Raw genomic sequence first — 15243 nt, forward strand, 5'->3', positions numbered from 1 at the left:
ACACAAATTCAAGAAGTGGGGAGGGAAAGGGAACGGGGCTTAGTAAGTCTCATCTATCAGGTATGATGTAGGGGTAGCTGGCACACTTCTTGGGTGAAGGACTCAACTGCAACTCAGACTTTGGACTTACAAATGTAAATCCTGTAATCTAATCCTGTGTACCCTCATATTAACCTGAAATAAAAAAATGAAATGTAAATTTTAAAGTTACGAATAGAGACCAGCCTGAGCAAGAGCAAGAACCTTATCTCTACAAAAAATAGAATAATTAGCAGGGGATGGTGGCACTCACTTGTTAGTCCCGGCTACTTGAGAGGCTGAGGCAGGAGAATTCCTTAGTTAATGAGTTTTAAGTTATAGTGAGTTATGATGATGTCACTGCATTGTACTTGGGGTGAGAGAGTTAGGATCTCAAAAAAAGTTAGGATCAAAAATTGAGAAACGGAATATTAATAGCATAATTTCTTTTAGTAGTAGCCAATATCCTGAATTGGCTTAGTTAATGAGTTTTAAGTTATAGTGAGTTATGATGATGTCACTGCATTGTACTTGGGGTGAGAGAGTTAGGATCTCAAAAAAAGTTAGGATCAAAAATTGAGAAACGGAATATTAATAGCATAATTTCTTTTAGTAGTAGCCAATATCCTGAATTTATTAAGCACAAATTGTTTAAATCACAAAGCAGGGAACTTGAAGGAGAATATATTTAGTTGAAAGAAGCAAGCTGAAATTGGGAACATTCTTCCTTGGTGAAGTGGTTATAGGCAAATGTCGGTAAATGTGACTATGTATAAAGTATTTATACTCCTTAATTCACATTGTTAGAGAGAAAATCATCAAAGTATTGCTATGTGACAAGATTAGCAAACAGGAATACTAGAACTATGTTTGCATGTTACACAAGCACCAATTAAGACTAATCCATGCAGACACAGTTAACCTAATGCCAAATAAATACTGGTTACATAAACATATGGCACAGAATATAATTTGACTATCATAACTTTTAGTATAATGAAAAAGTCTGTCTCTATATATGTGTATATGAATTATGTGACCATTCTTGATACTTCAAGTTCTAGTTTGAAAAGAAATACATAACTAATTTAATTTTACACAAAAATATATGTGCATATTTTCAGAATTTCGTATCAGGAAATGACCTTTTTATGTCTGCTAAATATCAAAACAATTTGCTACAGTGTTAATCTGCATGGTCCTTAAGCCTGCTGTAGTTGTGCTGCAGACAGTGCCTAAAAAAGTATTCCGCAGGGAACTGAGCCACGCCACCAAACCGAGAGGACCGCGGAAACCTGGTAGTCTAGAACTAATCAGATTACTGATTTTAGGACACAGCACCAACTGACTAGTTGTATACGCTTATAAAAACTACTTCTGTGTGTTCCTCTGAACAAAGCAGAGAAAATTATGATACCATCAACATTGAAATTGAACTTCCAACTTCTCTAATAAAAAATTAAAATACACAAAAATGATTATTCATTTTCTCCAAATAAGACTGAGTTTACAGCTGGGCACAAGGGCTCATGCCTTTAATCCTAGTACTCCTGGAGGCCAAGGCAGGAGGATCATTTGGGGTCAGGAGTTCAAGACTAACCTAAACAGGAGCAAGTCACATTTCTACCCAAAATAGAAAGAATTAGCTGGGCATGGTGGCAGGTGCCTGTAGTCCCAGCTCCTTGGGAGGTTGAGGCAGGGAGGCCAGCAGTTTGAGGTTGCAGTGAGCTATGATGATGCCACTGCACTCTACTTGGGGTGAAGAAACTCTGTCTCAATAAACAAACAAACAAACAAAAAAGACAAAGTCTGCCAAAATCAATCAACAAATGATGTATCCATGTTGTCAGTTATTTTTAGCCAATGGAAAAAGCAAAGCAGAGTTGTTGTTACTATCTAGCATGTTCTGGTCAACTTCTCATCATCAGTTGGTCTGTACAAAGACATTTACTTTAACTTCAGTTATATTTAAATACAGACAGAAATGATAGAAGAACTTTTATTTTTCTAACTTCATGTTTCCAAGTAAGAACTTATACTCTCTTTGCCTTCCTCTGGAGAAGAGGGAAGACTCACCTAATGGATGAATTTGGGTGAAGCACATTGAAGTGCTCGCTGGGCTCTGCCTCTCTCTGTGACAATATGTGCCTGCCCACAGTGACCTACATTCAGGTCTAAGGTCAGCAGCCTGCCCCTGGGATGGTGCCAAGCATCTGTTCTTCCACTTACAGCTGTGTGGGTAAGTGTCCAGTCTGGGATGAAGCATTCAGATGCCCCTGTGACTGCACACCTGAGCCACATCCTCATTGTCATGAGTTGCCACAAGTTATCATGGTTCTCATGAATCTGTGGTAATGCTGGATGCTGACCTCCCCCATCTGATGCTTATGTTCTGAAGTCAAAAGGGAAGAGATGTGTCACTTGCTGACCATTCAACTCTTATACACCTGTTTCACCTGTTTTCTTCTTCATGGACTTTGTGGTCTTAATGCACATTCTTTTTATTTTTTTTTTTTTTGAGACAGAGCCTCAAGCTATCCCCCTGGGTAGAGTGCCGTGGCATTACAGCTCACAGTAACCTCCAAATCCTGGGCTCAAGCGAGTCTCCTGCCTCCGCCTCCCAAGTAGCTGGGACCACAGGCGCCCACCACAAGGCCCGGCTATTTTTTGGTTGTAGCCGTCATTGTTGTTTGGAGGGTCTGGGCTGGATTCGAACCCTCCACCTTAGGTGTACGTGGCTGGCGCCTTAGCCGGTTGAGCCACAGGCGCGGAGCCAATGCACATTCTTTAAAACAAACCACTCTGTAAAGATGGAAAGAGTTGGAAGAAAAGAGTTTTAGAAAGAGAAATACAGTGGAATTAATAATAGTAAACCCAAGAACAAAGTTTACTCATTCAATAATACTTGTTGACAGGCTACTCTAACAATATACTTGAGATGTTAAATTCTCATTTTGAGACTGTTTTGATAAATACATGCACACAATACACACACATACATACATACACCCATCTCAATAAGTCAATATATTTTAGTAACTACTGACATTTTAAAATTAAAATTTGACATCGTTCTCTATTTTAAGCTCTCAGATATTACAAAATAAATATATGATCAAATATAATATAATCACTTAAATTTGCCAATGGTAATCACTGCAATTCAATATCGAATTGTGAATAGGCTAATGTACACAGGAAACTATATTGTCAGGTTGTAAATGTTAAAGTCACGTATTTTGATACAGAGAATACAACTGAGAAACAATTATTTCTTTCTTGAGGAGCCACATATATATTTAAAGACCTTGTGAAAAAACAAAAAAAAAGTAAAATATTGGAAGAAGTTGAGAGATTAGCTGAATCTTTCAATGGATAAAATGAAAGAGAAAGTGAGGTCAAGACAGGCACAATTATAGGGAGTTTATGACTGACATCATAAACACATTTGCTAAACTCCGCCTTTGCCTGAAGAGTAATTAGTATAGCTGTTGTGATGGTTTGGCTAGAGTTAAAATTCAGAGTAAACAGTTACTGCCTCAATGATGCAAATAGGACTACAGTTAGTGAGGAGGAAATGCAACTCCACATTCTACGAGGATAGAATGTAAAAAGCTGGTCTTCGGAACATTGTTTTAGTTTTGGTGCATCTACATAACCACATTTAGAAAAAGAGCTGCTAAACTGAGTGACTCTTTGAGAAATGGAACTGTTACATAAATAAAACTCACTCTGTCACCCAGTGTAGAGTGCCATGGCATCATCCTAGCTCACAGAAAATTCAGACTCTTGGACTCAAGTGATTCTCAGCTTCGGTTTTTCTATTTTTGTTTTATTTATTTATTTTTTGGGGACAGAGTCTCACCATGCCATCCTTGGTACAGTGCCATGGCATCACAGCTCACAGCAGCCTCAAACTCTTGGGCTTCAGTGATCACTTGCCTCAGCCTCCCAAGAAGCTGGGACTACATGTGCCCACCACAATGCCTGCCTATTTTTTGTTGTTGTTGTTGTTGTCATTGTTTTTTAGCAGACTGGGGCTGGGTTTGAACCCGCCAGCCCTGGTGTATGTGGCTGGTGCCCTAACCACTGGGCCATGGACGCCAAACTCAGTTTTTCTATTTTTAGTATAGACAGGGTCTCACTTTTGCTCAGGGTGGTGTCAAACTCTGGAGCTCAAGCAATCAGCTTGCCTCCTCCTCCAAGAGTGCTAGAATTACAGGCCTGAGTCACCAAATCTAGTCCATAAATAAATCTTTAGAAAAAATTTGAGAACAATAAATATGAAAATTTATCTTCCTGTTCAAAACTTGAAAACAATTGCTTATGTGAAATAATCCAGTATATGAAAAGAAGCCCAAGAAAGATGTCTTCTTATTTTTTTTTCTGAGACAGAGTCTCAAGCTGTTGCCCTGGGTAGAGTACCGTGGTGTCACAGCTCACAGCAAACCTCCAACTTTTTTTTTTTTTTTTCAGTTTCTGGCCAGGGCTGGGTTTGAAACTGCCACCTCTGGCATATGGGGCTGGTGCCCTACCCTTTTGAGCCACAGGCGCCGGCCCAACCTCCAACTCTTGAGCTCAAGCAATCTACCCATCTCGGCCACCTAGAGTGTTAGGATTATAGGCATGAGCCACTGTGCCTGGCCCCGGAGAAAGACGTTAAAAAGAAGAGAAGGAACTGTCCAAAATTGTCCCTTGCCCAGAAGAAAGATCAGGCAGCTCAAAAGAAGGCAAGCTTCCTCAGAGCCCAGGAGCAGGCTGCTGAAAGCTACACCAAACAGAAATTTTATATGAGGATTTTTTAAACAGAAACAATAAACTTATTGACTAAGCAACTAAAAAACAACTACTGAGTGACTATTGTGTGACAAGCACATGTTAGGCACACAAGTACTGAACAAGTCCTGACGTTAAAAAAATTGAACCAAATAACTCTTATTTTTTATAAAATTGGAATTAATTTTTTAGATTTCAGTTATCAGAAAGAATTTTATGTATAAAAAATCTAACACTTGACGTATCCATTCAGGCTAATTTTAATTTTCATATTGCAATATAATATAATTGAGCTATAAAATGACTTCTGATATACACATATCAAACCATCCCATGATTAAACTAGAATGTGAACCTGAAAGTAAAAATCAGCAAAATGTATACTGAGTGATCTATTGTCACTATGGTGGTGCTAGAAGGTAGGGCTAAACTCCACGTATGGTGAGAGATACAATAAATGGAAATATCAAGGTAGAGAGAACTTGTTCCAGCAACCAGTACAACTGAAATCACATGATACAGAAGTAATTTAATGCTGAGTAAGATAGAACTTTAACGTAGGATTATTTCAAAATGTTAAAACCTTGCAAAGGGAGATGAGAAAGCAAATTCAGCATTAAAGCTATTTATAATGCTTTACTCTCCCCCCCCCCACAAGACAGTATCTTGCTGTTACCCAATGGCAAAGTTCATAACTGAATATCACATTACATAAGCTAATTTTTTCCTGAACAGAGTGATATCCTAAGCAGGACACTTGAAATCAAAACCACTTTGAGATATCATCTAACTCCAGTAAGATTAGCCCATGTCACAAAATCCCAAAACCATAGATGCTGGCATGGATGTGGAGAAAAGGGAACACTCCTACACTGCTGGTGGGAATGCAAACTAATACATTCCTTTTGGAAAGATGTTTGGAGATCACTTAGGGAACTAAAAATAGACCTGCCATTTGATCCTTCAATTCCTCTACTAGGGATAGATCCAGGAGACCAAAAATCACTTTATAACAAAGATATTTTCACCAGAATGTTTATTGCAGCTCAATTTATAATTGCTAAGTCATGGAAGAAGCCCAAGTGCCCATCAACCCATGAATGAATCAACACACTACGGTATATGTACTCCCATGGAATATTACGCAGCCTTAAAGAAAGATGGAGACTTTACCTCTTTCATGTTTACATGGATGGAGCTGGAACATATTCTTCTTAGCAAAGAGTCTCAAGAATGGAAGAAAAAGTATCCAACATACTCAGCCCTACTATGAAACCAATTTATGAACACCCATACTTCCATAGGAAAGCTATAACCCAAACACAGCCCAAGATGAAGAGCAAAGAGGAGGGGAGGATAGGGGGAAGGAGGTTAATTGGTGGAACCACATCTATGATGCAATTTCTAAGGGCATGTGTTAAATCTACTAAGTGTAGAATATAAATGTCTTAACATAATAACTAAGAAAATGAGGTGAAGGCTGTGTTAGCCAGTTTGATGAAAGTATTTCAAATTGTATATAAAATGAGTACATTGTACCCCATAATTGCATTAATGTACACAGCTATGATCTAATAAAAAAAAAGTAAAAGGAATAAACAGATCACCTACAAAGAAAAAAAAAGAAAGTTAAATCACTACCATACTGCAAAAATATAATACTAATACATTGGAAAGACCACTGCTGACAGTGAGCCTGGGAGGTTCACCACATTTTATCATTCAGTTAGAAAGAAAATATTCTACAAAGTGAAATATTATTTAAAGTAGAAATAATGATATAATTAGTATGACACAGATAATTCACAATAAGGTCACATCTATATCTTTTTAAGTCTTTTATAGTCATTTGATAAAATTTTGAATATATTAATTAAATTGCATCAGAAAAGACCAGAAATTATATCATTTTCTCAAAATTTATGATCAACTCTGAACTGCTCAACAAATTCTTACCTGGTAGGGTTATGATTTTCAGGAACTGAACATAAAGAAATGCCAGAGGGAGTGAGGGAGTGATGTCAGCAAGACAGACCACCAGAGATATGGCACTGTTCCCCGGAGAGATGACCAGGACAATGACTAAACAGCTAAGATTTGACTGGCGCATTGAAGGGAGAGCACCAGAGTGCAGCAATGAGGTGGAGGATGCACTTGTGGTGATGGGAAGCTCAGAAGGGCAGCATGGACGCATTGACCTCTGCAGCCCCATTTCCCCTGACTGGATCAGATTGATTCAGAGACAGGAGAGACTTCTCACTGTGGGGACAAGGTAACCAGAAGGTCCCTACCAGACCCCACTGCCACCACAAACGCCTACAGTCCTTGATACAAAAGAATTCAATGAGCCCTGAGGCCTGTCTGCAGAGCTTCTGGGAATTCCTTCGTGTGGCTACCATTTGTCAACCCCAAATAAGTGACTGAGTGGGAACTAAGATAAAATATTAAGCCCCCAGCTGAATCAGCGGACCCCTCTTGGCCAAGGGGACCTCAGGAATACCCTAAAGCTTAGATGCTGGCCATGAGAAGGGAGGTAAAGACAGACTTCATCGCGCCCTTTCTCTTCTTGGAGGTGTCCTTTGTAACTCATTAACAGGGCTAGGGCTGTGCAGGGCAGGGGTTGAACCACACCTGTAGGTCCTCAGGCTACCCAACAGACTTCATGAATCTATGTCTGGTCTGGTGGCTTGTCTCTGAGTAACAGTCTTCTTTCATTATCTTAACTTAAAATATTCCAAGCTGTTAGACAAATCTTCATTTCTTTTATCAATTACAAATCAAAAAATCTTTAAACCTGTCATCCCATAACCTGTCATCTCCTGCTTTGAGATGTCCTGCCTTTTTGGGCTAAACCAATATATGCCTTCCATCTACTGATGTATGATTTTATGTGTAATTACTATCTCTCTGAATTGTAAAAAACCAAACTGTAGCCTAAATGTGGTGAGAGAGCCTGATCAAAGCTTCTTAGCTGTGGCTCTGGGCCATGGCCTCACATACTCAGCTAATAATAAGCCTCTTTAAATTATTTTACAGAATTTGGGTGCTTTTCTTTGACATGAGGCCTATTCTGAAGGAAAGGAGTTATGTATAGAAGACACAGAGATATCAGAAGAGGCTGCTTAAGACTAGACTCAAACACAGGCTTTGTTCCCCAGCCCCTCTCCACCCTGAGGATCAGTACTTATGTCACTCCAACCCATTTCTGTCTTACACGTGTGGCACACATGTTCCAAAACTCTGGAGAGTTAGGACTATGTTTTGGGCAGGGTAAGAACAAACAGGATCAAGATGTAACTGTCTTTGTAAGCAAGAACACTTTTCTTTTTGGTAGAGACAAAGTCTCACCCTATCACCCTGGGTAGAGTGCTGTGGCGTCACACAGCTCACAGCAACCTCCAACTCCTGGTCCTAGGCGATTCTCTTGCCTCAGCCTCCCGAGTAGCTGGGACTATAGGCGCCCGCCACAATGCCCAGCTATTTTATTGTTGCAGTTTGGCTGGGGCTGGGTTTGAACCTTCCATCCTCGGTATATTACTGACTGAGCCACAGGCGCTGCCTGCAAGAAAACATTTTTAAATAATTTTTTAAATTCTCTTATGTTTCAAGGTCCCAGGCCAGTACGAGTTGCTGATGAGAAATTTGTAACTTTCTGTCACACTGATGCTTTCCTGTTTGAGTTTCCTTCCCGGGAACAGTGGAACTTCCTCGTAGCCCTATGTTACCTGTTTGTCCAAAAAAGACAAGATAAGTGATACGCACCACAGAGTGCACTCAAGGACACCACACACTGAGCCTGCACACAAGAATGAAAGAGTGATCAATATTAGCCCCCAGCTCACCATAATACTAAAATCTCTACCGTGGGAGGGACTTACCCACTGGTTTTCATCCCTGGGATGTATGTGCTAACATGATTTCTCACTGTGCTTGCCTGCTCTGCAACTCCACTCCAAACATGTAACGGTGTTCACCCCCCTCATGCATTATTCATTACCACCTTCAGAAGAAAAAAACCCTGATCCTGTTGGTCAAGAGAGGCAGGTTTGAGGTGGTCCGTGCCTCTCCCTCCCAGCAGGTGCACTTCCTGCAGTAAATCCTTTCCTCCTTGACTATCCTGTGTGTCAGTCATTGGCTTTCTGTGTGATGACCAACACGACCCCCCTTGTGGGTTTGACATAATATGGGAGATGTAAAGAAAATGAGGAAATGCTAAGTCATGGATTTAAAAATGATGAATTACTTTGTCAAGTGAGTGTGGGTATTAAAGCAAGTGCCATAAGACTGTGTGCAACTCAGAATCCTTACTAACTAAAAAGAAATCATTTAGAAGTTTAATCATTTGAATTTTTTCTTTTCTTTTCTTTCTTTTTTTTTTTTTTTTTTTGCAGTTTTTGGCTGGGGCTAGGTTTGAACTCGCCACTTCTGGCATATGGGGCCAGCACTCTACTCCTTTGAGCCACAGGTACCGCCCAATCATTTTTATTGTACTTACTTAGTTTTGCAAATTTTTACTAACAAATCATTAGTCTGAATTTTTGTGTCAAATCATGAGTGAGGATAGCAAAGGTATAATATATATAAACAATAATTAAAACATTCAAATTTCACAAAATTAAATAAGTAAGACTAAGGTCAATTTCTACATCTGAACTGATGAATGTAGCAAACTTATTATGTGGGAAAATTATAAAAAGAGGAAATTTTCAGAGGAAAATTCCCTAGAAATAAGTACAATTTGTGGGAGAGTTTCAGACTTTTGAACACCATGAAATTGGTGGGGTCAAGCCAGGATCTCCAGGGGATAAAAGACACCAGGTAATATTGGAATTCCAGGGGGAAAGAACAGAAAACTGACTAAGGTTTGTCTGACAGGTTGAGCAGCTGGAGTCTAAAGGAAGGAACTAGAAGCCCAGGGGGTGGGAGGGGGCTGCAGGGATGAAGGGCAAGTGGCTGTGGTTCAGCCTCCTCCTCCCATTTCCCTCCTCTGCTCTCAGGAGCCCTTTGTGATGAGGTGGCCACAGCTCTGTGATGTAGGACTGAGCTCTAGTCAGTAGGCCTAAAGGAAACGCCCAGGGCTCAGTTGCTTTAGGACAACAGTGCGATTCAGAAGATGGAGAAGGACCTCTTCTCTCTGAATAGCGTTACTGCGGCATGGCTGAACCCCAGCTCCACCGCCTGGATGACAGACATCATCTTGGGCTTCGTGTGTGGACTGGTTCTCTTCCTCTTGTTACTCCCCTACTTTGTCAGGGATCTTTCCTCACCCCCACCTGGCCAGAAAAGAATCATCAGGAAGGTAACGAACCCTCAGCCCAGACCCAACAGAGAATGCTTCTCTTTTCTATTATTATTTCTACTTGTCCAAATCCAGTAGAGTTCTGAGATGGGAATCTCCTCATCCTTCTAGGTCCAGGCAGGGCTGGGGGTGTTACAGTGGTGTGGGATTCCTATCTGAAGCTTTCTGACCCATGGTGTGGGTGCACAGGAGGCTTCAATGCTGGAGCAAATGCGAGGGCTCAGGGGTCAGGACTGGGTTATAAGAGTGGAGCTCTCTGTGGGAGGACGGCCCTGAATCAGGGTTTAACAGTCGTCCATCACATTTCCATGGCCTGCCTTCCCTCTATGTCAGGTGACCTGAGGGCTATGCAGAGCCCCTGGGAGCCTCCCATCAGAGGCTGGAGGGGCCTCTGTCTGCCTCTGGAAGCAGAATCCTACCTGACAGCTCAGAGGTGCCTGTGAGCCTGAGTCAGTAGTTCTCTAGCTAAGTTTTAATAGGAGAGAACCCCAAACTCTGTAGAATAATTTAAAGAACTTTATTCTTAGTAAATCATACGTGACCACGACCCAGAACACATGGCCTTGAGAGTTCCTGAGAAAACATGCCCAAGGAGGCCACGTTACACTTTGGTTTTATACCTTCATGAAGACAGAATTACACATAAAACCAGAGATAAATAAGTGGAAGGTGTGCATTGGTTTGGCCTGAAAGGGCGGTACATCCCAAAGTGAGATAGGTGGGTCCAAAGATTCTTTGACTTGTGATTGGTTAAAGAAATGAAGGGAGTCTGTTAATTGAAGACAAGCCTTCAGATGGACTGAAGTGATCTGTTAAGTGAATCACACTTAAGCTTTGTCTTTCACAGCCTTAGGTCCTGATACCATGTAGTATCTTAACGTTATGAGGAGTAACTCCAAAAAGGAGGGGGCATGACTTGGCTTGTTCTCTTCATGGCAGAACACCTCAGTTTTAAGGTTTTTCTGGGGTCCCCTTGTCCCATGGGGCAGAGCCCCAGGATTTTATTTTAGGTAGCCAGAGGAACAGTTATGGAAGACCCACTGGTGGATCTCAAATCAAAGGACTCAAAGGAGTAGGGTGCTGGCCCCATATGTCGGACATGGTGGGTTCAAATCCAGCCCTGGCCAAAAACGGCAAAATAAATAAATAAATAAATAAAAATTTAAAAAATACTTGCATTTTTCAAAGAAGGAAACTAGAATTTTTTCGATCACTTAAAAAATGAATAAAAGAAGAGAGGCCCATTAGTTCCATGCAGGAGGGCATGGCCAACGAACACCTGCATTGTCAGGGGAAGGGACTGAGGAGGGTCCCAGCCCCTTGATCTTTCTTGTCTCTCAGCGTCCAGTGGACAAGAGGAGGAGGCCCAGGAGCAGGAAGAAAAGCTGTGCTTTGAAAGGTAAAGCTCTGTCATCCCTCCCACAGCCCCTGGTGGGGAAGGAGCATTCCTGTCCCAGAGGGATGAGCCTCTAAGGGAGTCAGATGTAGAGGCCTGAGGGGGCTTCTGGGAAGTAAATGGGAACCTGGGATTCTTCTCAGAATCCAGGCTGAGTGTGGGGCCAGGTGGGCAGGGGATGGATGCTGCCTAGTAGGGATGTGGAGGTGGGGCCTCCAGGCCCAACTGTGGGTGGCTGCTCATGGGGCTAAGGTTGGTTCCTCTCTGAGGTGCCCCACAGGGGCATGCGAGGAGTTGGGGATGGATGTGGGAGCACTGTGTCCCTGACAAGGCACTGCCCAAAGAGCTTCTTGCTGTTAACTCCGGCATAATGTGGCCCTGGACACTGATGAGAGGGCTGCAGTGTATAACCTTCTAGTCTGCCCTAGATTGACTCTCAGGCCCCTGAAAGATCCTCAGGACTCTCCTGCCTGTCTAACCTGACTTCTGATTCCAGCTTGTAGGGACTGCCTGAGGGAACTGAAGGGAGCTCGGGACCTGATTTTACTTCTGCAGAGGTGAGGGGCTTCCCCTTCTCTCCCTATCCCCCCTCCTCCTGGGGCCTGGGCTAACCTGGGTGGAGGAGACTACAGGATGGGGATAAGATGTGGCCAGTGTTCTGGAGCTGGGAGGGGAAGAGCTCCGTGAAGTCAGAGTGGGGGCAGTGGAGCAGCCGTGGGCAGTGCCCGCTCCTCCTTCCACTGTACCCTCCCCCAGCCACTGCAGCTGGTACCTCCTGTCTCTTACAGCCACCTGGGGAAGCTCCCTGACAAGGGGAGCTCTTGTCAGGTCTCATGTGGGCACCCCCCGGGGAAGGTGTGTACACCAGCGCCTGCCAGCACCCACCGACTGCATGGGGTGCCTGTGGAAGATGCTTCTCCTACCACTTTACCCACATTGGCTACCCCTACTCTACCTCTGGCCTCTACCCTGTCAGGAGGACCTCAGGGAGAGCAGTCTGACTTGAAGAGAGTCCACCCAGGTGCTGTCCCAGAGAACTCACCTCCAGGCTGCTCTTTTTTGGCCTCTCCTATCTGGGCTACCTTGGGCCTTGAACACACCATTTTGTTCCTGTCCTGGTGGTGGGCAGCTGCCAAGGCTCTGTTCTTCCCCACCTCACACCGCAGGATATCCCAGAACCCTCTTTTCCACCCTACACCAGAGGCTCGGTTCTGGGGAACCCCCAAACTCAGGCAGATGGAGCCTGGCAGCTCCGCTTTCCTCCACCCTGAGGTCCTGAGGCTGCTGGAGATGCCCATCACCAAGAGAGCAGAGGTGAAGCTGTGGGCAGGGAAAGACGGGGAGGGGCCGCTTCTGACCCAAACCAGCCCAGACTCTCCCAGAGGCTCTCTGGGGAACATGCTAAAGTCACTGCACAGGGAATGGGACACCATGGCCCCACACAACTTTTGGAATATGGAAGACAAACCAGAGCAGCTGCCAGGTCATCAGCAACTATCCCATTCCAAGGCCATGGGGGACCATTTACAGCAGAAATGCAGCCAGCTCTTCTGGGGCCTCCCCTCTCTGCACAGTGAGTCCCTGGTGGCTACTGCCTGGGTCTCTAGGACGTCTTCTTCAAAACCACCTCTCTCTGTCTCATTTAATGCAGTTCAGACTTGGTCTGAAGCACCTACACAGTGTCACAGGGCCCGTCACAGGGCCCAGCCCAGGCCCCACCACATGGCCCAGGCCCAGCCCCAGCTCCCGCCCCCACCTCCGGATGAGGCCCATGTCCAGACCTGCCTCCCACCCTGTCCCCCAGACATGCTGTACTTCTCTCCACCCCAGATTAAAGGGGACCTTACAGCAGGCTGTAGAACAACCTGCCCTTCATCTCAGGAGAAGGCACGATTCCTCCCAGCCAAAAGTGAACACCTGGAATGGCATTTGCAGAAGCGACAGAAATGGAAGAGGATTATACCCTCTTTGATCCAAAACTCCCAGATAATCTTTAGCCAACACACTCCCCAGGATGGCTGGGCCTCCATGAGCCACAAGTCAGTCTCCACCCTTCCTGGGGCTTTCTTGGGTCCTAAGTACCAGAATCAGCAGGATCAACATACTCGGAGTTTCATCCCAGATGAACTTCAGTCAGGCCCTTCCTGGAGATCCCAAGCATCTAGGGAACTGATTCAGCTTCAGGAGGAATTCCTGGGGAGGGGTCAGTCCCAGCCTCCTGTGTTTGCTGCAGGAGAAAGCAGCAAGGAGGTACAGAAGATGGGATCCAGGTTCTCGGAAAGATCCTCTTGGAAAGGCTCCAAGAGGGTCAAAGAAGATAACAACTCAAGTGGGGATCTAGGGCAAGATCTGAAGGGGGACCCAGAAGATCCGTGCACGGGTTCAAGATGCACCTCAGTGAAGATTCTGGCGGATGACGAGGAGGAGTCAGAGAGGGACTGGATTAGGCTCCAGAAGTATAAATCAAATAATTACCTTCTCAGTATCCCAGAGAAGCAGGGTGTTGGAACAAACCTGAGGTCTCATTTGGACCAGAAGTTAGAGGAGATCAGTGAGGGCACAATCCCTGTGAGTGTGTGTCGGTCCTGGCTTATTGCCAGCCATGCTATTGCCCACTCTGACCCCTGCACAAAGCCCAGAAACCTAGCATCCTGGAGGAAATGCCATGTGGACACCACCCAGGGCATTTCTTTCCTAGATCTGTGTACTCAACAGGTACTAGAAGCACATGTTACAAGGTATCAGGAGCCACACAGGTGGGGTTGTGACCTCAAGTTCCTTGAGCCCATAAATCTCAAGGCTCAACACCGGTCCTGTCCACATTCTGCTTTTCCCTCCCGGGACCATGGTGATTTGGGGGATGATTCCAAAGCTGAGGTTGCTGGTGTCCTGGGAGAGCATCCTTGGAAAGACCAAGGAGAGAAGGTGGTAAGAAAAAACTCCGTCCGCACTCTGACTCATGTTCTCTCCGCTTCATCACCTGTGGATGAAGACACTCAGAAGGATCTGAGAGGGACCCAGTCTCTTGGCACCCATGGGAACCCAAAAGCACCTCTGACTGCACAGGAGTGCAGGTGGCCTTCTCAGCCCCTCACCTGCAGCCCAGTGAGCAGCACCTGGCAGAGCACTGCTGTCCTGGGGGCTGAGAGAGGAAGCCTAGAGCCTAGCCCAGCAATGGCCAGGTGTAAGCGAGGAGAGAAGGAGAGTGTGGCCTCAGGGGACTCCTGCAGCAGCACAGCAGCACAACAGTTAAGCAGAAGGTCCCAATCTTCAAGAGCCAAGGAGCCCAGGGAGCCAGTGGAGGCCAAGAAGGGAAAGCCCCCTGCTTGGGAAGTCAACCTGAAGGCTGGCCTGAAGGCCAACTCCCAAACCACTAACATGAATCTCAATTCTGGGTGTCAGGGGACCAACATCTTCACACGATCTAGGATGTCTGCTACCCAGGATCTGGGAGAGCTGCACCTCAAAACAAAGGTTGTGAGTAAGTTTGAATTCAAAATGGAGGTAGAGAAAGAGAAACAGCTTCAAGGCCCTGCCACTGGTGTCCTCCTCCAAGACTATAGCACTGGCCTTTGCTTTAGAGGCTGTGACACCAACATGATACCTCCTACAGACATTTTGCCTTCCCAAGCCTCTCCTTCCGACTCTCAGACCTCTTCTTCCAACTCCCAGACTTCTTCTTCCAACTTCCCAGCTGCTCCACCCAACTCCCAGGCCTCTCCTTCCAACTCCCAGGCCTCTTCTTCCAACTTCC

The 15243-nt window shown here is 44.5% G+C and overlaps 1 protein-coding gene across 1 annotated transcript in view; it reads left to right on the top strand.

Annotated features, from left to right (window-relative positions):
* The first annotated feature begins 9907 nt into the window (after window positions 1–9907).
* SPATA31E1 (SPATA31 subfamily E member 1) overlaps window positions 9908–15243 on the top strand; it is a 6656-nt gene continuing 1320 nt past the window's right edge. Inside the window, exons 1-4 of the mRNA XM_023508811.1 lie at window positions 9908–10093; window positions 11435–11492; window positions 11986–12046; window positions 12278–15119. Coding sequence (XP_023364579.1) covers window positions 9908–10093; window positions 11435–11492; window positions 11986–12046; window positions 12278–15119 — 3147 coding nt within the window. The remainder of the gene's footprint in view (window positions 10094–11434; window positions 11493–11985; window positions 12047–12277; window positions 15120–15243) is intronic.

The sequence above is a fragment of the Otolemur garnettii genome, unplaced genomic scaffold, assembly GCF_000181295.1.
Source record: "Otolemur garnettii isolate 467f Iridium unplaced genomic scaffold, OtoGar3 scaffold00277, whole genome shotgun sequence".
NCBI lineage: Eukaryota > Metazoa > Chordata > Mammalia > Primates > Galagidae > Otolemur > Otolemur garnettii.